General features: G+C 37.7%; 3 protein-coding genes across 9 annotated transcripts in view; 2 read left to right on the top strand and 1 right to left on the bottom strand.

Moving 5' to 3' along the window:
• Nucleotides 1–8,611: 8,611 nt before the first annotated feature.
• Nucleotides 8,612–13,076, top strand: Sps1 (inactive selenide, water dikinase). The gene is made up of 6 exons (XM_076778680.1): nt 8,612–9,221; nt 10,240–10,344; nt 10,523–10,784; nt 10,859–11,049; nt 11,120–11,364; nt 11,581–13,076. The coding sequence occupies exons 1-6, from the start codon at nt 8,936–8,938 to the stop codon at nt 11,731–11,733; spliced, it is 1,242 nt and encodes a 413-aa protein (XP_076634795.1). The 5' UTR covers nt 8,612–8,935; the 3' UTR covers nt 11,734–13,076.
• A 233-nt stretch (nt 13,077–13,309) lies between these two features.
• On the top strand, nt 13,310–17,719 carry Ak3 (Adenylate kinase 3). 2 transcript variants are annotated; one of them, XM_076778685.1, is made up of 5 exons: nt 13,310–13,683; nt 14,783–14,902; nt 15,010–15,182; nt 15,361–15,508; nt 17,591–17,719. In XM_076778685.1, exons 1-5 carry the CDS (start codon nt 13,515–13,517, stop codon nt 17,647–17,649), a joined length of 669 nt encoding a protein of 222 aa, XP_076634800.1. In that variant the 5' UTR covers nt 13,310–13,514; the 3' UTR covers nt 17,650–17,719. The 2 variants fall into 2 exon arrangements, with proteins under 2 accessions (XP_076634800.1, XP_076634799.1); XM_076778684.1 differs by lacking the exon at nt 17,591–17,719 and having other exon boundaries at nt 13,314–13,683; nt 15,361–16,279.
• Atg4b (Autophagy-related 4b) overlaps nt 16,376–26,822 on the bottom strand; it is a 47,549-nt gene continuing 37,102 nt past the window's right edge. For 3 of the 6 annotated variants that reach the window (XM_076778669.1, XM_076778673.1, XM_076778671.1), the window contains exons 3-7: nt 18,980–19,159; nt 18,560–18,907; nt 18,127–18,408; nt 17,630–18,030; nt 16,376–17,544 (exon numbers count right to left, since the gene is read on the bottom strand). In XM_076778669.1, the coding sequence (XP_076634784.1) occupies nt 17,359–17,544; nt 17,630–18,030; nt 18,127–18,408; nt 18,560–18,907; nt 18,980–19,159 (1,397 nt within the window). In that variant the 3' untranslated portion in view covers nt 16,376–17,358. Of the gene's footprint in view, nt 17,545–17,629; nt 18,031–18,126; nt 18,409–18,559; nt 18,908–18,979; nt 19,362–19,458; nt 23,142–26,822 lie in introns of those variants that run through there. The other 3 variants (XM_076778670.1, XM_076778672.1, XM_076778674.1) reach the window with 3 other exon arrangements.

Genomic DNA, 26,822 nt, shown 5'->3' with positions numbered 1-26,822 from the left:
GCAGAATCCCAGCTTGCTTCTTGATGATCCTGGGTGCAGTGGGCAGCGTTTTGGCCAGCTTTTGGGCATTGGATCGCAACTCTAATTAATAAAATACGCGACAAGTCAAGATCGCAACGCTAATTTATAATATAAAAATTCCAAACGCGATTTGTAACAATAAAAGCAACCGCAAATGGTAATTATTCACAACACTACCCTGAAAAGTAAACGCGAAAAACAGTAATTCGCAACGCTAAGAGCAAACTGATCAGTTCATTCGCAACACTATTCTTAAATAACAATAAAAGCAATCGCGTATGGAATTCGCAACGTTAACCTGAAAAGGAAACGCGAAAAATAGGAATTCGCAACTCTACAAGCAAACGCGATTATTGTATATTCGCAACTCTATTTTTAATGGAAATATATTTATGCTTCGCAACGCTAATGCAAATCGCGTTGCCCAAAAATGCTGGATCGGGTGCTGGCGTCTTCAGTTGTAGCTATAACATACATGCACGAAATAAACTAACTACTTCGAACTACCTCAAACTACAATAGAGTGGCACATATGGGGATGAAGTTAGACGTTTTAATATCGCAACACTACGGGGCAACAACGCGATAAATCAACAATCGCAACGCTAATTTATAATAGAAAAATTCCAAACGCGACTTGTAACAAGAAAAGCAACCGCGAATGGTAATTATTCGCAACACTACCCTGAAAAGCAAACGCGAAAAATAGTAATTCGCAACTCTAATTCGCAATCGCGTTTATTAAAAATTCGCAACGCTATTTTTAAAGCAAACGTCCGGTTCCTAAGTTTGCGTTAAAAATAATCGCGAATCGTGTTTATAAGCAACACTAACACATCAACGCGATAAATTTTTGGTCACAACTCTACGAGCAAACGCGAACATTGTATATTATTCGCAACTCTAACTTAAATCAGGGTGTGATGGTACATGTAAATTCACATGTACTAGCCACAAACTAACTACTTCTAATACTACAGTTGGGGAAGAATTTTGGCATTGAAAGTATCGCAACGCTAAAGAAAAAATCGCACGATTAATCAAGATCGCAACGCTAATTTATAATATGAAAATTGCAAACGCGGTTGATATCCATTATGTGTACAAAAGAGTAAAAATGCAATGCGAGTCGTGATTGTTCGCAACACTACCCTGAAAAGCAAACGCGAAAAATGATAATTCGCAACTTTATAAGCAATCGCGTTTATCAATAATTCGCAAAGCTATTTTTAAAGCTAACATTCAGTAGCTAAGTTTGCATAAAACCAATCGCGTATCGTGTCAAATCGCAACACTACCCTGAAAAGGCAACGCGGAAAATAACAGTTCGCAACTCTAAAAGCAAACGCGATTATTGCACATTCGCAACTCTATGGATATTAAAACCGCGAGTTGCCCTGATGGCTGGCATGTATGGTGCAATCATGTATACATGCATACGTGAACCAGCCAACAGAATACAGGGGAGGGATGGTTGGCATGTATGGTGCAATCATGTACCAAGTACATGCATACGTGAGCCAGCCAGAAAAATAAACTAACTACAACTACAGACGAGTTAAGCGACAAAGTAGTAACAAGAATGACTTTCCATCCTTATCCGATAGATAAAGATGAAAAGCCATTTGTTGTAGCCCACTCTTGAAACAATTTGTTAGGGCCTCTTCAGCTCGTATAGAGCCTTTTCTTTCTTCGGCGGTCCTGCCGAAGCCTGAAACTTACTGAAGACTTGGCTCGAGATTTTGTGCAATACGTAGTCTTCCAACAATACACGAATTGTTGGTCGAGCATACGTGGTGAATCTCGAGGGGGACGAGCGTTTCGTAAGGGACCTAATCACGACCGCGAGCGCGAGAGAGCGACTTTAAGAGTCGCGCGATTCGAGAAGTCGAAACTAAAGCCGAAAGAAACAGCATACACCGTTTCAATCAGCAAGATTTCTACCCTCGAAATCGTAACTACAGGAACAGAACTGCCACGCGAAAACGCGCCTACCCGAATGACTAATGTGGACAGCCCTGCCCTGACCCTACCTACTTAGATTAAGCACACACACCAGAAAGTTACCTACCTACCTAACCCTATATTTAAAAAATTGCAAAATTCAATCAAGCAAACAAACACTCCACGGTTCTCATTCTGAATGTCCGGGCGCGACCTAAACTAGAGAGAACTCCCCGGGGTTCCTCCGACACCCGGACATAACACTACATTCATACTCTAAATGTACGTACCAGTTTCTGAAATCGTCTGACAGAGGCTAGTGTCCATTGCGTATTTTTATTATATGCATAAATATTTGTATAGAATGTTTTAATATATGGAATATAGTATTTAATAAAATATATTGTATAGATGTATCATTATAGAAGATTGAAAAATATTAAGATTGAAATCCATTAAGGTCAACAATTTTCAAATAAATGGTAAATTGAAATTTGATATTATTACTGATAAAAATCTAATGTTATAAAATTCTGTATGTAAATTACAATTGTAAAAACATTTGAAACGACGCACTTCCACAACCTAACCACAACACACACATGTGGACAGTACGTCGCGCACGATTCACTAACCAATGTCAGTCGTTAATATGTCGTTGAATTGTTATAAATAAAGTCATCGTGCCCCGTTGCCTTCGCTCGTGCAAATAGCACCTGGGCATGTGCATGAACTTAGGCAACGAACACGGAAAAATTAGTCTGAAAATCCTAACTAGAAAAACTGGTTAATAGCAAAACGGTATTTCGTATTTAATTTTTAGTTTAAATGACTCGACTTGTTATATGTAATATATCAATAATAAAATACGTTAATATTGAAAAATACTATTATTCAAAAGAACTGTTATGATTGAAATTTAATTATTTGAAATGAAAAACTTTAATTAAGATTTTATGATAAAATAATTTACTTTAAGAATTGAAATGAATTCATTAAATTGTTATTCAAAATATTCAATTATCCTTGGTCGATTCTGTCGTCAAAGTAAATTTTTTAAAAGATGAAACTCGTATAAAATGCACGTTACTTTGACTCAAAAATCGACCTGTCGCGAAATGCCTTCTTGCACGTTAAATACATCATACGATGTATTAATTAAATAAACGATCAATATTTAATAATTTATATTAATGTTGTAAATATTATTGTACAATGTCATATTATCATTTATATTCTACTCGATCATGTGATAAATATAATGTTTCTCACATTATATTAATTCATTTTCTATTCGATCATACAATTCATACAAAGTTAATAAAAATATTTCATATATTTTATAAAAATTGTATTATATATATTTGTAAAAATTTTATAATAATCATAATGTGTAATATTTATTTGTGGCATTAAGAAACGCGAGTGCAAGAAGACCCTAAAACCTGCTCTAAAAAATATAACAGTTGATGTTACTACTCACGGGTATTTTTCATACCCGTGGTCGCTTAACTCGTCAAAAATAGCAAGTATACAACTGGTCACCCGTGTTGATTCGGATCTTTCATCCTACAACATGGTTGGGGACCAGAGGAACAAAAGTCACATGCGACTCACTAATGATGACTAGAAGTTCTCGAAGTCATCCATCAGTCAGCATGGTCCTGTTGGTTAGGTTCAGGATCAGGTCCAGATACTGTAAAAAAAATACAAGAAAATTAGAATTTATTGTTAAAATTACAAAGATTTTTAGTTAACAAATTTGAAAGTATAAATTTATACTTACGTTGTTCGCTCGTGGTCCACCGCCCGATACCCCCCGGGTACTGCTGCTGGTTTCCAGAATGAGGTCCAGAGACTGTAAGAAAACTGTAAAAACAAACAATTAGAATCTATTCTTAAAACTCTAGAGATTTCTAATTAAACATTTCAAAGTATAAATTTATACTTACACTGTTTGCTCGTGAAGCATCGCCCAATAGTCCTCTTCGGTGATGCACTGACTCTAATTCCGGTAACGAGGAATTTAAATTTCAAATTGAAAAAATAATTAATTTCATTAGAAAGTATTAAGTTAGAGTACCGCGACCGAAGATTGAAATCGGCGAGCAAATGATTCTATTTTCGCGATTCAGGAAACAAGGAGAGCCACGATGCTCTGGAAGTAATTTAAAAACTGCGTAAGAAACACTGATGCTATTATCGCGTAACCTAACACGAAAACGGCTCAGGGTCACTTCGCCCCGAGAAACAAACTTGTTGCTACGCACAAACACTGAATCTACCGGCCGCATTGCGCGCGGCCAAACAAATTTCCTGGAAAGAAAAACCTGAAAAGAAAGGGACAGGAGACAAGAAATACAACAAGCACACGTGTGCTTTTCCTATCAGTTTTCTCTTTTCTTTTTCTTACTAGAGTTCGACAACAGAAATACTGCTTTACTTGGTACTGCTGTCTACACAGTTTGTCACGTAAAAGGTTAATGCCACGAAGGCGAAATGTTCTCAATCAATGAGAATTTCAGATATTATCTACAATTTATAAATATTATATCACCAAGTTACATAGTTAGAGTTGTAAGCATGATTATGTTTACTTTATCGAACGTTAGAATATCGCGTAATTTTTATAAATATTCCGAAATTTCCAACAATTAAAGTTCGTTGGTTATTTATGCTTGAATAGCATATTCCAACTCCGCAGTTACTACGTTTACTGACACTTGTATCGAAATATGTATGGAAATTGCAATTACAACAATTCATAAAGAAAGGAATATAAACAATCAATTAAATAAATAACGCTCGGAAATATTCAATCGCGATCAGAATACAGTTAAATATAAATTATTCCAATTTATCGTTGATATCTACCGACGCCATTTCTGTATACTTCGATATATATCGAAGCGGATAAAAAGTTTGTTAACGATATTCATATTTTATCTTAACAATGGCCGATTAGAAAATTATGATCATGCTTGCAACGAATGATTTAATAATGAAATAAAAATATATAAATATTAATATGCCCGTTAATTTTTGTTATAATTGTTTAAACGTTACCAATATTCCCTCCAAAATTTGTCGATTTGCCTGCCATCTGTTATGGTGTCGTTTACGCGCCAATAAAAGTTTCCATGGCGTCGAATTTCAATCAGAGACTGCAACAGAAATAAAATACAAATCAAATCATAATTAAACAATAATTGATAATAATGAGACAATATATCAAAAGGTTAGAAATACGTACTTCGTTGGTCGCGATACACCGACACATCTTGTATTTCGAAAGGGAATTTCTTCATTTCAAATTCCAATAAGAGACTGTAACAGAAACGAAATAAAGATCCATTAAAGTACATAAACGTTTATTGTAATTAAGTAATAAATGGAAACCGTATGACAAGAGATCCTAATTAAAACGCGAGTTGTAATAATGACGAAATATGAATAGGTTAGAATTACGCACCTCGGTCGCGAAACGCCGGTACGTCTTGACGCGTCTTACCATGTTAATCGTCAGAGTACAAATGGCGACACTTGGCGAATGGTAACGCTCGCGAATTGGGCGGCGGGGTGGGGGAAGGGCCGATGTCTCGCGAAGCTTGTATTACGAATCCGAGGGATGCCTCGGATAGAAACCACGAATACAAACAAATGAACGAAGGACGAGGATAGAATTCACAACTTGGTAGGAAATAGGACAAAATTTCTCGGTTACTTACCAGAACAACGTATAATACGTTGACTTTAGAATCATATTGATGGATGGCGATACATATAACGTACAAATTAAATATAATTCACACTTTTGTCGATTTATAATAGCAGATGACAGGATTCTTGAATTTGTTAACATTATTCACTTCGATGATTACATGCAAATTACTTACAACTTTAACTAATCAAAGAATCGCGAATAATTCGTACTTTTCAATTCATATGCATCTACACACAACTAGCCTGTTTGCCGATCACACTAATTCAGTGAGTTTCTCAACTGACCACCATCCATGAGAAGAGGCCGCTAAAATCACCACCGAATTTTCATGTCGGTATGACAGACAGATTGGGCCACGAAAGTCCATAAGGTGAAAGCACAGACAAGGTATACGAGTAGACCAATCACCTTATGGACTTTTGCGGCCGAATCTGACTGCCATACCGACCTGAAAATTCGGAGATGATTTTAGCGGCGAAATGTAGATATTATCGCGTTGTAATTACAATAAACCGATTTTGATTACTTTTAGATTTGCGATCGGTTACATTCCTCGCGTTTACATTTGGTGTAGCGTTGCGTATAGTCACTGATTACGTTTGTTTGTAGAGTTGCGACCTATAGAATGCCTCAAGTTTAACACTGGTAGTACGTACATCAGCATCACGAAACAGCCTGATGTATTATAATTTAAAATAAAAAATAGAGGATTTACGGTGTACTTGTCAATGAGGTACATCCTTAGGTATCTTAATAATCTTGAAATTTTTAAATAATCTTAATCGATTGATTACTTCAATGAAATTAATCGATTGATGCTCAATTCTGGACCGTACAGCTTTCATTCCGTTAAAAAATACTAAAATTTATGTAATTTCCTTCTCTATTTCACTTCCTCTTGTGTTTATTTCTAAATCTGTTGGTAACGTTGCAAGTGACATGAAAATGGTAATGGGCTCTAGAGCTCCAGAGAAACGGGCCGAAAAAATACATTGGGTGAAAGGTCTACTCGTATACTTTGTTTGTGCATATACCTCGTCTGTGACTGACCTACTGAATCGGTATAATTAACAAACGTAGAAAAATAATTCAACTCTAGGTCGGGATAATGCACCTGAACCATGATTCCAATGCATTTTCACGTCAGATGGCTCGATGAGCTACGTAGCTTATTACCATTATCCTGTCGCATGCGACGTTACCAATCTAGAAAAAAATAAGACCGCAGCGCTAACGGAACGGTAGGAATTATAAGTGAACGTAACGATCGTCAATTATTTTAAACGTAATTACGATAAAATTATTTTAAATAATTAAGGATGAAATTTAGTATGTGATCGCGGTTGGGACGACCACTACGCTAAAGTTGTGCAAAACAAAATGTGGAAAACCGATGACGAGAGAGGTGAACGCATCTGACAAAGATCGTTTGAAGTCTAGGCATGTCGCAATGGTTTCTGCAAAAATTCGAACGCATTCGAAATGCTCGCACGTTTCGCACGTCGCGGCAGAATGCAATAAGAAATGGAAGAACCTTGGAGCCATCTGTAGCAAGCATTTCAGACGACTCGAGACAAAGTCAAAATCAAACAAAATGTAATTCATGACCGAATGACACGAATGTCTTACTTTCATAAAAGAAAATAAAAAGTTTTAAAGTTGTGCCTAACTATAATCTCGTTACAGTTGAGAACCACTGAAGAACGTTGATTGGTAGACGAAAACAACGCGGCACGTTCGAGTCACCGGAAGAAACTAATGAAAATCGAGTACGCTTTGCGACAAAAAATTCGGCTATTTCCGGTAAGGAAACAATAGAATCACACCTTCGAGTATTTTGCACACACTTTTAAACTTATTATAGTATACATACTATACACTCAGAGCTTTTCTGGATAAATTGTTACCTTTCGAACTCGGATCAATTCGAGTAAAATAATATGATTGTTCATATTCGGAGTATTATTTACTGTAATCTCTGTGTACGTACATATATTTTACATAGAAAGCTTCGCTCGATTATGGCACGTTTAATCACCTAACGTATTCTTCGAGTTGATAAAAATACAATAAAAATATACTATGTAGTTCTTAATTGTTATTTATTGTTTTTATATTAGTTATACTTTTAAATGCCCAGCTTTATTCGGATTAACCGAAAAATGCAATATGTATATAGCCCATCATACTTGGATAAAAGCGTTAAGCAGTTAAAATATACTTGATAGAATAATAATTCTTACGAGAATGATCAAAGATATGTATGTACAAAACAAGAAAACTATTCGTGAATAGATAGACACTCAAAATGCTGCCTATACTTCAACGAGGTACGAGAGAATTTTAAATCAGATTGTACTTTCATTGGCGTATATCCAAAATATTGGTATCTTACATTTTCTTTCGAATCGTTAATTTCGACGATTATTACAATTAACACGGATCTTCTCGATCCAATCTCTAGAGAAAACTTTAATTTTTAGGTGGATCAACAACGGAAACTATCCAACAAATTTCGAATCGGTAAATGCAATTTATATTTTCCAACATACGTATGAAATTTTTCATTTTCGCCGAAATATTCGTCGAACGTTGATTCCGGCTCAAGCTAAGTAAAGTTTAAACGCCCAGACGTCTCGCCGGTTGTCGAGGATCATTATTCATACGGAAAAGTAAAAAGACATATTGCCGCTCAGAGGTTGAACTTATCGAGAGTAAAGCGTATACAAGACACAAGGCACACTTGTCGCATCGGTTCGCGACACGAAAAGGTCCGGGAATGGCTATACGAAACGCGGGAGAATCGTGCTTCTAGCGACGTACCTGAGTTCCAAACGACAAACACACATGCGCCGATACGAAAGAACCAATAAGAAGTTGGCAACGCCACGGAAGGGACATCGTGGGGGCTCTCGGTGGCCTTGCGCGTTCTTCCGATTCCGTGAAAGCTGGAGGTGCGTCCATTTTGTCAGCACGTACGATCCCAAGTAGTCGACGCCGGTGCAAAGTATAATTCCCGTTCGCGACGAGTTCGTGTTACCGGGCCAGTGGCTGTCTGTCGGCGGCATTCGTCGATTCGGTATCGCAACTGCGTGGGCACAGAGAGCGCGGCCGTCAAGCGTGAGAACCCGCTGGTTGTGAATATCGCGCAGGAATCTGAGAAGCCGTCGGAGGAGAATCGTTGTCGCAGGGCCGCGAAACGCGTCGCGTACCCGGTTCGTTCGATTCTAGTTGAGTTTTAGCGTGATGGCGGAGCTACAGGGAACCCAGGTCAGCCAAGACGCCCTGGCCGTGGCTCAGCTAGAGCTCGGTGGAAATCCGAACGCCTTGGCGTTGCGTAGGCCATTCGACCCCGTGGCACATGATCTAGACGCGACTTTCCGCCTTACGCGGTTCGCCGACCTGAAAGGATGAGGGTGTAAAGTCCCTCAGGAGGTTCTTGGGAAACTCCTCGAGGGACTACAGGCCGACGATGGTAGCGCACAAGATCATGAACATGCCCATTTTATGCACATGGCCATTCCACGCATCGGTGAGTAAATTAGTTTATTGCGCGCGTGTACCATGGGCACCTTTCCACGCCGACATGTTTGATTTTATGGCGCGTCTCTTTTCTTCGCCGATTTTTTCCAATCGCGTGTATTATTCAAATTTTTTTCCTCAAAATTATCTTCCGAAATTTTTCCCCGACAACGTGAAAAATCGTATTTGAAACTGTTTCGTACGTTGTTCCAATATTTTCTAGTCACGTTTTATTGCGTCTAGTGGTAATTCGGAACAACGTGCAGACAATATTTGCTCAAATTTATACGAATATGATAGTCGGGAGAAATCGTAGCTTGGTGCAAGAATGTGGCTGTAAATAAATAATTCTTAGAACGACAACATCCAGGGTGCGAATGTTCCGATAGTCTGCCCTATTGTGTCGGTAGCCATGTATTTAGCCGCCTCCCGCCAGATTTCTCCCACGCCACCGGAAATACAAGTGTTCTCAACTTCTTCAGATTCAACAGCTTAATCAAAATACATATATGACATATATGACTGCTATTTTATACGATATACAAAAATAAATAAGATTCAATGAAAATATAAGTCTTTTGTATTATCCATCGCTTGATTGCAATTAACACCGTGTCGAACGATTTCATTTGTAACGTAATAATTGATTCGCAACGTGTCATTGTTGGATATTAAATTTTTTGCGCGCCAAAACGAATTTTCGCTTTGCCCGTGTGCTGAAAGCAGAGTTGGGTAAATTTTATTTATTACTAACAAATATAAAGAGAAATTTATCGATCGACTTCAATTTACAAATGAAACGTAAATAGAATCTAATATTTTTATTCGTTATTTGTGAATAAAATTTGGCCAATTCTAGCTGTAAGTCCATGGAACCATGTCAAAAAACAAATAATACAAAAAATAATTAGTTTCACCGTATGATTCCCATATACTCAAAATATAGATTGAAACTTTGCTTCTTCTATAAAAGACTAGAAGATGAGAATGTTCAGCTACAAATAACTAATGTATATTGTGTATTTCAGGCATTGGTATGGATTCCTCCGTGACTCCACTGAGGCACGGTGGGCTCAGTTTGGTGCAAACAACAGATTTCTTCTACCCACTAGTCGATGATCCTTACATGATGGGTAAGATATAGATAATGTTGTATTTTAACAAAGAAATTTTGTATTCTTCCAGCTGCAACTTGTATCTCTATATCTATATAAGTTCAGCAGTCCAAATAATGTTTATGTTTCCTTTGTTAAGGATAAAATTTATTGTATGGCATCCTGTTTGACCACTGCTATTGGAGTACTTTTCCAGGTAAAATTGCATGCGCTAATGTTATCAGCGATTTGTACGCAATGGGAGTCACGGAGTGCGACAATATGTTAATGTTACTGGGAGTCAGTACAAAAATGACCGAGAAGGAACGGGACGTTGTTGTACCTTTGATCATGAGAGGATTTAAAGATTCAGCCTTGGAAGCTGGGACAACGGTGACGGGAGGTCAAACAGTTGTTAATCCTTGGTGTACGATAGGCGGCGTTGCTTCTACCGTTTGCCAACCGAACGAATATATTGTGTATGCATTTTTACATATGTTATATTTACGTACGTGTCCGTATATCTTCAAATAATGATTTACTTTCTGTCCAGGCCAGATAATGCAGTTGTTGGCGATGTTCTTGTTCTAACAAAACCGCTTGGAACTCAAGTTGCTGTTAATGCCCACCAGTGGTTGGACCAACCGGATCGCTGGAACAGAATCAAACTCGTGGTCAGTGAAGACGACGTGAGAAAAGCTTATCAGAGAGCGATGGACAGTATGGCCAGGCTCAATAGAATAGGCAAGTGTTCAATTGCGTTTTAGATAATTAAAATTTATACATTAGAATTGATTTCTCGTTCGTTTAACAGCGGCCAGATTAATGCATAAATACAATGCGCATGGAGCAACAGATGTTACCGGGTTCGGTCTCCTAGGACACGCACAAAATCTGGCCAAACACCAGAAAAACGAAGTTTCATTTGTTATTCATAATTTACCCGTTGTTGCTAAGATGGCAGCTGTAGCAAAGGCATGTGGTAATATGTTTCAACTCCTCCAAGGCCACTCTGCAGAAACCAGCGGTGGATTGCTTATTTGTCTACCTAGAGAACAGGTTTGTAGCAATATATGTTAGACCAATAGATCCTGCTAATACAGTAGAGTATTTTACATATCACTGAGTACTCTAAAGAATGGCAGGAAGAAAAACTAGATAATTCCATGCTGATTTGCAGTTTTAGCATTTCGGTGGCGTCGAATTTCTTACACGCATTTATGTTGAATTTATTATTTTATATCGAGAAATTAACGATTCGCAACTCGTTTTCAGGCTGCAGCGTATTGTAAGGATATTGAAAAACAAGAAGGGTATCAAGCCTGGATTATTGGTATCGTTGAAAAAGGAAATCGTACGGCAAGGATAATCGATAAACCGCGAGTAATAGAAGTTCCAGCTAAAGAAAAAGACGGGGAACTCTGGTAAAAGGGTTCAAGATCTCCGCTTACCCTTTTATTCACTTTCATGCATTTAAAGAATATCACAGGCAACACGCATTTACATATGCAGATACTACATACAGGTTCAAAACACTTACATGTGCACAATATGATGAAGAGTTAATGAATTTTACGTCTCTTTCTCACTAGATACAAAATACCGATAAATGCATTTCATAGCAGTTTCGATTGTATTTTCGTTCGATGCGTTAAAGACGCGAGATATAACGACTTATAATTTTGTGTTATCTTTATCATAGTTTAATCTCAAATTCTACCCTAGGTAGGTAAACGTTTCTCTCTCGTTCCCTTATTGTCAAAAGTCGAGAAAATGTCACTAGTGAAAACATCTGTAAAATGTTCTTAGTAGTCTTTCCAACAACTGAACGCTTTAAACGATTCGCGATGAAAAACATGGGCAAGCAATAAAAATAAAAAACAAGGAGTTTAGGTATAGTCTTTCTAAGCATTAAATCTTTGCAGTCAACGGACCTTGTACAGCAGGTATATTCGAATTAAATTCTAGAGAATGTCAGAGTGTCCAACAGGAAAAAAAAATATAGGCTTGTTGATTCCTTTGTTTTTTGGCAGTGGTAGAGAAAAGTGTAACGAGCCGCTCAAAGAACTCCATGATTATGCCTGCCATATAGGGACACATTTTCTCTTTAAATCAGCGAATATGTTGTTTAATTACTGTAGTATATACAATTTCCATAAACAGCCTTCGTTCGATAAAATCACTGATACCGTAGACTGACGTTAACGGATTTACAGAGAAACCTCGTGTCCCCGTACAATACCCTTCGTCGGTAAAGGATTAAAACTAAGTATGTATAAGAGTAGGCTCAGACTAAACTTCAACTTGCAATACGTTGAGTGACATTTGGATGCTTAGTGTTGATAAAGAATGTTAATTAAGGTACACAAATGATAGCTCGTGATTACAAAGGTCTATAAATATATTTTAAGGGGGTATACAACATCACGAAAGATTTTAACAATGTAATGTACATTACTTTAATCCACGGATTAATAGGGAAACATAGAAAAATCATACAATACTATAGATACAAATTTGTAAACAGGGACATTACTACCCCGTAGTACGCAATGACAGGTGCCCGACGCCAACAAGATTTTCATAATTTGTAATTTTGATCTCTTGTTACGTAGGATGCGTAAGATGTCTGAATGAAAATAAGGCCTTCTCTAGTTCTCTCGTTATATACGCTTTTGAAAGGTAAAAAGAAAACAAATACAAGAATTTGAGCACAGGCCCTAATGTTGCATTACTTTTTCATATGAATAAAGTACTACTTTGTCAATAAAGTTTGCATTGTTATCGTCATTTTACCCTCTATAAATTTTAGTGTATCGTATCCGTCCCAAGTATAATGTTTCAAGCAGCAGCGCTTGCCGTTGATTCATAAAATTACGAAATATTACTGATAGTTTACATCACATGATATATGCATACGTTCGATCTCAAAACTTATTCCAAGTCAACCAATATGATAGACATAAAAAACTAGATCCTTTCATTCATTGGTCGATCGTTTGGTAGGCGTCTCGATAACTGGTCGTGCAATCGCGGTTCACAGGTCAACCACTAGATCGGCCGATATATTTTCTCTCTGCACAGATAGTTCCTGTAGCATTCTCGTGCAATCGGTGCTCGTTGAAGAGAAAAGTAACGAAAGGAAAGAGAGTTTAACATCTAACGTATTTTTAACTCCTGTTTCGATTTTTTTTCAAAGTGACGATTTAATGGTAGCACTATCCACGTGGTGCTCCAAGGCTGCGGCCTTCAGGGCCGTGATATTGGGTGCCCCCGCATCTGGCAAGGGCACTATGTCAGCTCGAATTGTTGAACACTTTAAGGTGGCTCACATATCTAGCGGTGACAAATTACGACTTCATATGACAAATAAAACCGGTACGTGTAAAAATCTTCAATCGTTTATTTTCCGTAAACCGTCTTAAGGAATACGCGGGATTAACATTGCTCTAACTGACCTCTCACAATACTACTACCGAGTACCATTGTTTTCAAAACTGATATCATGAAAAACATTTTCAGGATTTTAAATGTACAGTTTCGAGCTTGAATATTCACTTTGGGAAATATTACTCCACGAATCACAACTGAAAGCTCGATTTCTCGATATTCTTTAGTCAGGTTATGACTCTGCTTATACGTGTTATATCCAGATTCACGATAAAAATTTAATCGCGAGGTATAAAATTAATTCGGTTATGATTATATCTTTGTTTATACATGTTTCAAAATTTAATTGCGAGAAATAAAACAAATATCGTACGTTAATCGTATCAATTTCTTTCAGTTTTCATATCGTTTCAAGCTACAAATGTTAACGATATACATACACGTGGAAAATCAATTTGATGCATAAAAATAAATACACTTGTGTTGCTTTAATTTAATTATATGCGTATGACGAATGTCGAAATCGTTTCAATTAATATACAATATGTTTTAAGTATCTGTATTAGCCCAGCAATTTTAACAATTTTTGTAAAGGAAATCTACCGCGGTAATGAATTATTTTCAACATTAAAATCTGCATATACCGTTGTAAAGTTAAATAAGATAAGCGATGCAAAATTCATGGAGTTTCATTTAATATGCATCAAATTAAAATATACCGTTAAAAAGCCTCTCTATCGCGGAGATGGTTAATCGGACGTGATTAGATTGTCCCCCTACCTTCGTTTCTGATATTATTATATTTTGAAGGATGTCCTTATCAATTTATTTCGTCATCGACCCTATTCATAAACAATGCAATACAATCAACATCAGATTTTATTCATTAAGGAACTTTGCTTAATTACACAACCTAATTTCGATACTATTTATACTTAAAACACAGATGTCATTCCTATATCGGTTTTTACAAGCTTCTTAAGTATAACTCGTATTGTTCATTTTAAAATTCGGGCGTAATATTAACCAGTAAAGAATTATGATGGAAATGGAACAATAATCGAAGACATTTTTTAATAATGTACAGAATTGGGTAAAGTGGTCTCGAGTTACGTGTTGTCTGGTAAATTCGTTCCCGACGATGTAATGATCTCGATGATAAAAAAAGAACTCGAGTTAATAGGAGACAAAAATTGGTTACTGGATGGTAAGTGCCGAGTTAAAATTGTAATTTCAACATCTTGTTTTGACCGTGAACATGCAACAACGACGCGCTAGCAACTAAATTTGAATAAATAGTTGGCATTGGTACAGGCTTTCCGAGAACGTTACTGCAAGCGGAAAAACTACAAAAAACTTCTCCGGCGAATCTTGTCCTCTACCTTGACGTGCCTATTTCGGTGATTTTAAATCGCGTGGAAAACAGGTGGGTTCATTTGCCCAGTGGAAGGGTTTACAACATTGGGTTCAACAGTCCGAAAGTGCCGGTAAGTTGAACAGAAGGAAGTAAAAATTTAATGTTAATCTATTTAGAATAATTTTGAGAAATTGGAAATAAGTAAAGTCTAATTAAAATTCTCTTTCTTTCTTAATCATATTTCTATATTATCAGTAAGACGAAAATTGTAACTATTAAAGAACTAATTGATTTTGATTTTAAAATAGGGTAAGGATGATGTAACTGGTGAACCTCTATGTAAAAGAGATGATGACAAGGTGGACATTGTAAAGGAGAGATTAGAAAGATACTCGAAGGAAAATACACCCATTTTAAAGTTCTATGAAGGTATTGGGATATTAAAAAGTTTCCAAGGTAACACTACTGATGAGATGTGGCCACATGTTAAAAATGCCATCACAGAATTCATGTCCTAATTATAAGTACTAGAACACAATTGTTTTAAAAAAAATAACAAATGGTAAAACAATTAGTGATTCGAATAGCTGATAACAATTTACATGCTTCCAATAAGACTTTAGCAGAACTGTTTTGCATACGCACATATCTAGATAAATATATTACAAAATATGGGAGAGGTTTACAATATATTTTTCTGTAATTTTTATATATCTGTAATAATTGCAAAATAATTTGAACATTTCTTATCGATACAGTACAAAGTTTTTCAGCCTGTATGTACAATTTTGACTTGCTTTATGAACACTCCTTTCATCGTATATGATTCTGTATCTTAACTTTTTTTATTTAGATACACTCCTTATAACAATATTGTCGTATTAGATTCACTGGGATTATTATTTTGTAATCGTACGAAAACAAATAATTGGGCAATAATCCACAACAAAACCATTCGTCGTAAATACATCGATTTATAGTATACGTTAATGATGAATTTAATTCATCAACTTTTTATAGAAATCATATATAGGATGAGTGTTGTATATAGTATAGGGATCAATGATGTTAAAAGCCGATTTTTATATGGCAAGAAACATTACTTGAACTTACATAGTGCAAGTGTACTAAGATTCGGTATGTATGTATTCTGTTTATATTGTTATAGAGAAAATTACACGCATCCACGATTATAAAAAGGAAATAAACATTAAAAGATAATTCTTATATGTCTTTCCATGTTTATTTTTAACTGTACCGATATAAGAATTTTAACAATTTTTAATTGTGTACAGACCTTTAACAATATGAGTATAATATACACTATATATCATGCTCACATTTTTTTCTCTCAAAAATTAAGTAACACCAGTAACTTAATATTGCGTACGTTTTGTTAATAGCATATTTTTCTCTTTCATAACATAAAACGTTATGTCGTGCGCAGTGATAAAGCGCGATAATGCGCAAGAACTTATTATAAGTTCAATATAGTCGTCAAAGGCAAGAATTAATAGATTAAATAAATAAATAACTTAAGATTTCGTTATTAAATTAATTCAGGCTTAGATGTTATTAAAGGTAGGTATGGTTCGATATACGAAACGCGCATACGTTCGATCTAACGACGAAATGAAAATTGGTCATGTCGCATGTTGTAAGTAATCTTATGTTGCTCCGTTACAAAATAAGTTATGTCAGGAACATCCCCTTGAGGAATCGAGAAATGTTTATAAAAATTACTCTTCATAGCAAAATCGTCAACTTACGATCTACGTAAGTCTTGATGCGAACATTATTGAACACGCGTCAAATAAATATCTTCTTGAAATGATTTGTAAATCGTATGCTAAATTAATTTCTAATGATCATTAAAGGCAATCATTTTTGAGATCAAGAAACAAAGGGAAAAAAGAATTGTGCAATAACATATCTAAGTACAAAAGCAGTATTAATTTATGTTCACAGAATTATGTATTGATGATAACGTTTTTAAAGTCTATATACTTTGCTTTTATCACGAATGGAAAATATTTGATGCGCTAATCCGTGACGTTCAAAGGACACGTTAAGATCTTAAAATTCATTTTGCTGCACAAATTCATTTTATCAAGTAATATTCAACTATCTAATATTACGCGAAGTTCTGCATCTACTAAAGTTGTCGATTGGTTTTTTTTCCTTGTACATATGTGGACGAATGAACGGAGAATTCTGATTAATGTATTATTATCATTCTTCCCCAAGAACTATCAATGAGTGTCTTTAAATACTTAAGAAATATTGAACTGTCAGTGACAAACATTTCACTGAAGCAGTTCAAATTCTTCGCACTCGTCAAGATCATCATCGTATGTCTCGTTACCTGTAAAAGAGGTAGTAGTAGGAATTATGTTTTCTGCAATGTCGAATTTTTGGTGGAGATCTTTTCCGCTGCCTTCGCAGAATAAAAACATCGGATAGTCGACTTTTTCATCTTCTGGCACCAAATACTGGAATATCAAGAACGCACTCGGTAAACTTCTAATCTGTTTGCAGCACGACCGAATTATCATTATGAGAAACCGTTATACGTACGGAGGGAGCAATCTCCATGAAATTTGTGAAATGTATTTTATTATGAAAATAAAATCCTACGCAACAACTAGGATCCATTTTCGATATCAACATTTTCCTCGGCGAGGTACAATGAAAACTCGTCAAAGGAAAATTGTCTTTTGATACGTCGACCGTTTCCTGGCAATAGTGCGGATCTAGATTAATTAATTTATCTTCCTGGAAACCAATGAAATAAAGCGAATGTCTAGGTCGACCGCCAATAACTCCAATACAGGTATCTAACGTTAATAAGTGTGTTAAACAAGACGTATAGACTGGATTTAACTTGTCAGCACCAAGTCTTAAAGGTACAAAAAGTATTAGAGATTTCCATTTGCCATCAGGCATTTGACACACATTTTCTACATCTTGCAGATAAACTGTAAGAAAATAGTATAGACCAAAACCACAAATATATAATTATATACTTATTTAATAACATTATTCCGTTAAAATATAAATAATTTGACTTTTACCTGCACAATCTTGAGCAACATAAACAGCCAAGTTACTGAATACTGAATGATGTTTTGCTGCATGTTCTACTGCTTGGCATAAGAGGTGAGCAACAGAGGAGGGTCCATACCAATCTCCTGCACGTTTTCCCGACAGTGCACCCAGGGATACGAGCGCATGTATGGAAAACGGTGATATGCGTTCAGGTAAGTCTCCAAACGATTTTATAATTTGTCTGTGATTAAATTCGTCTAATTTTTGTTGTTCTGTTTGTATCAGTTGATCTGGATGCCACCGCCATTCTGTACAAAAAAAATATTGTATCATAAATAAAGAATACACTATATATACGTAATAATGACTACAAAGCTATAGATAAATCATAGATACTATAGTAATTGTGAATGAACATATTGTGTACTTATTGCTAAATTTTAGAAAGAAAATAAGTGCCTCGCCCGAGAAAATGGCAGACCAGCGCTTGTGCCAACATCATTTGGCCACTGCGTAGCATACAACCCCAACCACAGTCTGTGCTGAATGTAGATCCATTTAAAATAGGAAACTCTCTCCTGTATGTCAACCATAGACGGGACGTAAAGTCTTTTTTAAATTCCTCTATACCATCTTCAAAACTGATGGCATCCATAGCCAGAGATATCTCGCTTCCCGTGTCTATTGCTTTCTCTGCTTCTGAAGCCTTTTCTAAAAATTCTTCTGGCTTCTTACGATAAATTTTGCCAAGCAAGCATACTGGAGATTCTTTTGAGAAATTTGGTTTTGCCATCTTAATGATCCAGCCTTTGAGCAAATTAAATCTAAATAATGATTCTTGCAATAGAAAGGAGCTATAAATTTTCCATTACCACTAACCATATTTGACGTTATTCCACATAGACAATAATTTTGTTTTCACTTTGCTGTCAACCTCTGTTGCAACATTGGAATCATCCACGGATAACTCATTGTTTGTGGCAGCCAGCTGTATGTTTGGGACACGGTCTGTAGCAATCATTCCAGAGAACAATCCTATTGTACTGTTACTAAAACCCCCTAAGAATCAAAGTAATCTTTGATGCGTTAATATACTGGCTGTATTCAAAGCTTCTAAATGTACGTCCTATTAAACGAAAAAAGCCTCTTCTCCTAGCATTTGTAAATCAAACAAAGGATTAAGTATCGCCGTTAAACGATAATTCGAAGATCAGTAGCGAGGTCGGTATGACTAACAGAAACGAGTCATCGTTCCACGCGTCTATAAACAGTGAAGTTAAAAAAAAAAGAGAAAGTGAAAAATGAATTCTCCAAGAACTCTCGTGCACGATCAATTTACTGTTAAATCTGATACTTACCTAACCTCTCCCTGGAGGGCTGCACCTGTCCATTCATCCCCAATAAGTACATTTTAAAAAATGTGAAAATGACATTTATGCACCGCGCGAAAATAAGAATTACATTTTCGAATACGAACGAAAACGTTTTTGGACAATATTGTTTGTAGAACAATCTAACACGATTATGCATCGGACGATGTACGCACCGAGCTTCGTACAAAACCCATTACAATCGAATTAAGCCTGACTGACAACCGAACACTTCATTTTCTCCAAGTGAAATACCAGCTCCGTATGACACTCTAAAAGTGGTTTGTTCCTTTAAGGACGCACGACCACTCGCGAATGAGAGAGACAACCGACAGGAAACGAGACAGCAAACAGTCGAAAATAGGTTCAAAGAAACGCTCCGAGTAGCTGTCCCCGCCGACAGAAAAGGACGCGTGTTTACAAAGACGCGTCGCGTGAAATTTAAAGCGCCTGTTAAAATCGCCGCTATCGTCCCCTGACGGTGAATTCGTGCACCATACGAATGCACGCAAGTGCAGCGTTGGCACGCACGGATTACGTTAATCATCGGATCTGATTTCGAAACGGTCGTATCTTATCGCAGTGCACACACACTCGAGGAGCTTTTAATCGTGCAAAAAAATAAAACAAACTAATCAATATTTTTTATTTCCTATTTACTTTCTTCAAACGATACGCGATAATTGCACTGTCTTTCGATATTCTTTTCTATGGTATGCACTGATTAATCATGAAATCTCGAGATCACGAGTTAGTGCATCGATGACGATAGCTTCGTTTCATCCGTATAAAGAAAGTTGTTTCAGAAGTTAATAATCGACGTCGAGATGTCTACGAATATATTAATAATATATCTAAATAGAATTCATAATTTGTTTAATCGTCCATATTACGGTACCATGGAACGGATCTCGAGTAGTTTTTAAAGTGGATCGCCATTCCATTAATTAATACCGTTTCCGTGGAGAGGCTAACAAACGCGGTGCGGCTTTCACCCGGAATTAAAAATCCCACGGCAATGAGTCCGATAAAAAGCGAGCAGCCCCGGAGTCTGTTTAAGTTATTCAAAATTATTAATTAAAAGTTCTCGGTCGAAATTCCCTGCTCTTGACAAAAATTTGCACGATAGATCGTTGCGCAAAGATCCCGCGATCCTCTTCGGGCTGTCCCCTTCCCAAACTTAGCGAGTCTTAATTGATTAACAGCCGAAATAAAATTCGCGGCCGCGACGGTCCGCTGGAAGAGCAGGATTAATGGGGAAATAACAGAGCGCAACCGGGGTACATTATCCCCTTTCGTTGTGGCGCAATAATACACTTTTGTCGCGAAGGTCGGAGGAGGAAGGGGGGGTGAAAAACGGTCTGAAAGGGAAAAAGAGAGACGCGAGGGGGGGTGCAGGCGAAGGAAGAGACAACGAGGAAGAGCATGCGCGCGCGCACGAGTGCGAAAGAGAGAAATAAAGAGGAACTGTCATGCGCGTCTTGTTGCGGAATAACCAATGAGGTACGCGGATCCCGGCTTACCTCATTGATTACCACGTTCGCGCTCGTTCTAAATTTCGCATTGTGCCCGTTGTCGTCGTCGTCGAGCCGTTGCAAAATATGAATCGGCCTCGGCGTCGCCGGGCGTCATCGCGCTAGTAACCCGAAGAGGAAGATTGATGGAAGGAAATGGAACGGCCTGCCTGTCAGGACAATAATCTCTCTCCTGGCTGTGTCGCATTAACAATAGCCGTCGGCAGGTGTATTGAAAAGCTTCAGGGTAAATCTCCGAGGGGCCAGAGGAAAGGAGGGAGGAAGAAGGTAGGCAAGAGAGGGGATGTTTCCCTAAAGTTAACTCCGCTACGCGTACGCGCCTAAGTGTAGGTGCATGTACGCCGCTAATAAAAGCCGGTTCGACGAAGCTGGAAAATCAACAAAGGGACACGCATAGCCGGGGATAATTATTTGTGCAATAAGTATAACCCGCTGTTGTCTCCTCGGGCGGTGGGAGGGAACAGGCGGTGGGCTGGAACAGAGGGGTGGAAGACGGAAATTAGGTCATGCAAGAATATCGACGGACCGACGTAATCACGGTGCACGACTCGAATAAGGACATTAACGAGTCACGCTTTCTCCTTGGGATCCTTCCTTCCCCGAAGTTGACGATTTGCACCGTCCAGACATCGACTCTCGTTCGATCATCGAGGGGGGCAATTAACCCTTTGCACTCGGTTCTTCTCTCCGAGGGGATACCCGTAAATCTAGCTAACTCGGATGTCCCTTCCAAGGAAACACGAAGGGATTTCTGGTAATTATATAGGGCTCTGTAACGCGAGGCAACATTTTTAATCTGGTAAGAAAGTTATTAATATCGAGCGGACAACGGATGACAACAATACAAATTTCAAAAATAGGTCGTTTTCATGACGAAATCAAGGTCACTTTCGATTTTTCAAATAGGGTAACATATTTGTTTTCTTAATAAGGAAAATCAAATAAAATAATTGGTTCGAACGCTATACCATTTAATTTAAAACGACTTGTTTCCACTATTTCGTAAGAAAGCGTGTTATGCTTAACCGTAGATTGCTCGATGCACAGAATTGGTTAGCATAGGCCAAACAGTATAGTGGGAATAACTTGTCGGTGGCCTTGAGCGGCAAATTGATTTCGATCCAACCATAGCCGCAACACGGCGGTTAGGGTCGATGTCTTCCTCGACTCAAAGTGGTGTACACCACTTTTACTTTTATTAATCGCGCAATTTCAATCCTGTTTCGAGTATTTCTCTTTTCTTGAACCCCAAATGACTTTATTCTGCAGGATGTACTCTAATAGGAGATAAGTTAAGTCTGTCTAATGCAACAGCCAAGAGGTAAAACATGACGTTAAGCAAACTGCTCCCTGGAGTCCTACAATTCCAACCTACTGCTTTCCCTAATTTTTCATTGGATTTTACCGCCAACCAGGAATTTTTCTTCATAACCTCTTAACCCTTTGCGGCCCTAAGTCGAGCTGTACTCGACATCTCGACATCAGCTGGTCCTGCATTGAGTCCAGCTTGACGTGGAATGTATTGACTACTGTCAAGATCGGTGTAAAAATTCATTTAGAAGCGTTTATCCGCTAATATAATCGCCTCGTCATAGAGAAAGCGAAAAACATTTTACGGTCTGCTGGAATATGGGTATAATAAATCAGCGTTGAGAAAGCAGTTCAGGAATGAAAAGAGTAGAGAGTTAAGATATCTACAGAAATAAAATTATAACTTTGTAATTGTAAGTAATTGTAACTGTAAGACTGTATACATATCTGCCCTCGATAATTCATTAATTAGTTATACGTTAGAAGACATAATGGATAAGTATTGAAACCAGGAAATGGGAGACATGCGTTTGATCTATGGATGTGCTGATTGTAGTTCAGTCGAAGCAATACGTCTGTACGCGAATCGTTTCCTCAATAGGCATCTGCCAGGCAAGAGGACGTTTCAGAGAATACACGAACGTCTCTCGGACACAGGTTCATTTAAAAAGCGAGTGCCGTACAACAATAAACCAATCAGTAGCAGAATTGTTGACATCGATATCCAAACGTAGTTTCTAAATAGTAATTTACGATTACAATAAAACATGGGTGTCTTTCTTTTTCTTTGCATTTAGAAAGTATCATAAGTTTGTCTTGTTTTTTTAATTTGTCTCAAAGTAAAAGAATATAGTATAAAGATACTCGATAAGGACCCTGTTATAACGAAAATAAAGAAAAGTTATAGTTCATGTTCGTTGGTGTTCGTTTTAGATCTGGACATGCCTTAAGAGTGTCTTATTGTCAGAAAAGGGAAAACAGATCGAATAATTCGAGGTTTAAGACACTTGACGATTTCTTAGGCTGAGATCGAGCGATCTTCACGGAATTGTTCGTGGACCTGGCATTCGTACGAACATCGTTATTGCACACCTGATAATTTCTATCGGGAGAAGCACTCAATAAGTCGCGTTATATTTTTGCTCGCGGATCGAGAGACCGTGCAAATATGCATGACTCGCCAAACGAGGAAACTCGGGCAGCTTTGCGCGATATTAGCCGACAAAATCGATAAATCGACCTTACTTCCGGCCGCTGAAACATTGACGCAATCGGTCGTTCTTGGGAAAGTCTAATTGAAGAGCATTCTGGAGAAGGACCTGCTAGTCTAGGACTCTTTAAATCGCCTTTAATTAAACTACTAACCCTCCCACAACGCGGTTAATCCGTTTCGTGTTAAGAGAAACCGAGGGTTAATAAATAAATCCAAGGAATTTATTTAATGTATTTTTACCGATTTAAGGAACTGTCGTAATTTATTTTCTCAATTCTCTTAATCGATGATGGTCGTATTTCCAAACATAATATTAAAGTTTCGTCTCGATAAATGAAACGTTTAGCGGATTCCGGGAGTTTAACAGATCATTTGCGATAAATTCTCGATCCTGCGTGTAACGATCGCGAACGGTAGAGCAACGAGCAAGGTAGCCGGAAGGAAAATAAATGGTTCCTCGAAATTTTTAGCGAAAAGGGGCTGGGTACGTATGAATAAGTACGGGTAAGTTAAAACAAACTCGCGAAACTCGGTTAGCCGTGGAACGATTGATTAATACTCGAGCACAGCTGCTCGCGACCTCGCACCACTAAAAAAATCGCTCCCGCGAAAGAAGTCGAGAAAGATTGGCAAAGTTCGCGGGGAAACGAAATGAGATCTCGAAAAGGGAAACTCGACGCGGTTGGTCGAACCCGTTCCGCGAAAATGAGAATTTAATATCCGCGCGAAACTGTACATTTTCGACGGATTCTCGCCGATCCGTGCACACTAAGCGATTGAATTTTAACCGGCGCAGACATGGTACCGCGCCGAACTTACTATGCTTCGCTGTTGCTCGCTAGCCCAAGTTTAGTTTCCACTCGACGTTGCAAACTTCCGATGTTCCGCGAGAAGAATGATCTACGCCCTTTCGAAACTGCAAACACCGCGTCGGACCTTCCGTAACAGCTTCCAAAAAATCGTCTACCTCCATCGAATTATTACACTGTCGCTCGAACGACCGATTCTAACGATATTACATTTATTTTTAATTTAACAAAAGGAATACTGTTTACGGACGCTCGGATGAAACTGATTTATGTAATTTCTACGTATTATTCCAAAAATGCAAACTGAAATGGAGGATAATATTTGTGTAAAATACTATTCATTGTTTTAAACACTGTGCTTATACGAGCTATATGCAATCTAAAATTGAAGATAATATTAAGAAGATCCAGATATGGGTTAATTTAGTTCGAAAAGACAATAGGAAGCTATGGAGCACACAAAACTCCTAATTGAGCATGATTAACGAATTGCTTCCTCCTCAAAGGTTACAAAAGTCTAATAACGCTCTCGTAGCTAATCTTTACGTCGTTGAAGAAGGTCGTTTAAATGCAGACATCCGACGGACGTTGAAGGGACGAGACTGGAATATCCAGCAAATCAGAATTCCAACATCCGCGCGGCCCGAGGATTTCGTTTTAATTAATGCGCGACGTCGTCGGACTTTCTGATGGCCCGTGGAAACTGTGCCGCGTTTAGAGACATTATTTTCCCCGCGGAGTTTATCCTGGGCAGAGTAAATCCTGGAGGGCGCGCTTCTCACTATGACATGCGACACTGTTTAACCTATCGCGTGTGCAAACGTGCGAGACTCGCCGGGAGCCACGGGTTACGATAGAACCGTAGATAGCCGCTTTTGTGCCTGGTATTCTTGCAAAAAAAAAAAAAGAAAAACCAGCATGGAGAGGCTGTAAACGCGTCGGTATATTTGATACACCGTGTCTGCCAGACGGTCTGGCACAGCAATTTATCTTCTGCTATCGAATTGTGTCCCTTCGTCAACCCACGTCATATATCACAGTATTTTTGTCAAGCAAAAGTAATGAAAATTCTACGAAGCAAATCCCTTTAAATAAAAAGACAATTAAGCGAGAAATTGATCGAATAAGTTCTTCATCCCAACTTTGAAGGTTGTTTGCCTCCTTTCGATATGGACCATTACCGGTAAAAAGTTCGGCGAAGAATATTTTCGTAACAACTTCTTCGTACAAAAGTTTCGTTAAATCGGTAGATTATGCCTCAATATGTCTCCTTGTTAGTCAACAATGTTCTATATATTGGAAGCTTAAGACGATCGATCGATCTGGCTGTTTGCTCGTGATCGAGGTTAACGTTAAGTACTTCGTAAATTACGATGTCGCAGGAATTTGCAGGTGGCCGTTACACGCGTCTGGATGCGTCACTAGCAAGTATTGTAATAATAATAATAATTTATTAACAATCTAGAATATATAATAGTAACGAACGTAAGCAATAGAGAAAAAATATTAAGTAAAACATTTGTTCGCAATATGTCTGGAAGAAGATCCATTGTCGTTACGAGTAATTTCTAGATTACAGACACGGTTGATAGGAGGGAGATCTTCGTTAAAACAGTATTATGTTTAAGAGTGAGCCTCTTAACGCTTGGATTATACTACAATATAGTTCCGTTCATATCACATTCAGGACTTGTTAAGATTGTTAAGCTCTGATTGAACAAGATTAGCCATTCTAAAATCAAAACTCTACAGTGAAAAGTTTTATCGAACTCGATGAATATAAAATTGACCGAATTTAAAGGAAATCGACGTGTAGCATAAAATATACACCACCATGATCGTCGCTAACGACCTAGTAGTCGATGTGACGTAAAAACTAAATAAAGAAGGATATTGTTAGAGCGATAAGTTAACACGGTGCTTAAATACACGGCGACAGAGACAACTCGGAGTGTTTAATTTGCAGAATTAATTATGATCATCGTCGAGACGAGAGCGCGCGTATAATGAGCAGGTGTTTTCAAGGTAAACTTGCAATTTTTTCGTTTCAAATATCGCACGAGTCGATTCGACGGAAGATTACCACGATTTCTTACGCTTAACGCAGAACATTCGGTGTGTTTTTTAATAAAGATCGACAGAGATCTTCTCGATGTCCCGTTTTAACTTTGGTTACATCAGGTTTAACGGAATGAGATTTCTTTTTATGGGATTGTATGGAATATAAAGGTTTCTCCTTCGACAAAGGAAAATGTAAAAATAAGAATAACGTATCTACGGGAATGGAAGGGCATGAAAAATTCGTCCGGCACTCAACTGTCTCTTCGCGTGGAGCATTCGAATCCAACTCCAAAGCGAAAAAGACTTGCCATCCAACGGCTGAGATGCAGCTCTAATTTTTATTTATTTAAACCTGAAGCTTGGTCGATGATCTTTAGCTCGTACAATTTTCATCCCCGTCTACGGTTTTCTTTTTAAAAGATA

This window comes from Colletes latitarsis, chromosome 11 (genome assembly GCF_051014445.1).
Source record: "Colletes latitarsis isolate SP2378_abdomen chromosome 11, iyColLati1, whole genome shotgun sequence".
Lineage (NCBI taxonomy): Eukaryota > Metazoa > Arthropoda > Insecta > Hymenoptera > Colletidae > Colletes > Colletes latitarsis.
The sequence above is the reverse complement of the archived record's forward strand: the minus strand, read 5'-3'. Positions and strand labels throughout refer to the sequence as shown.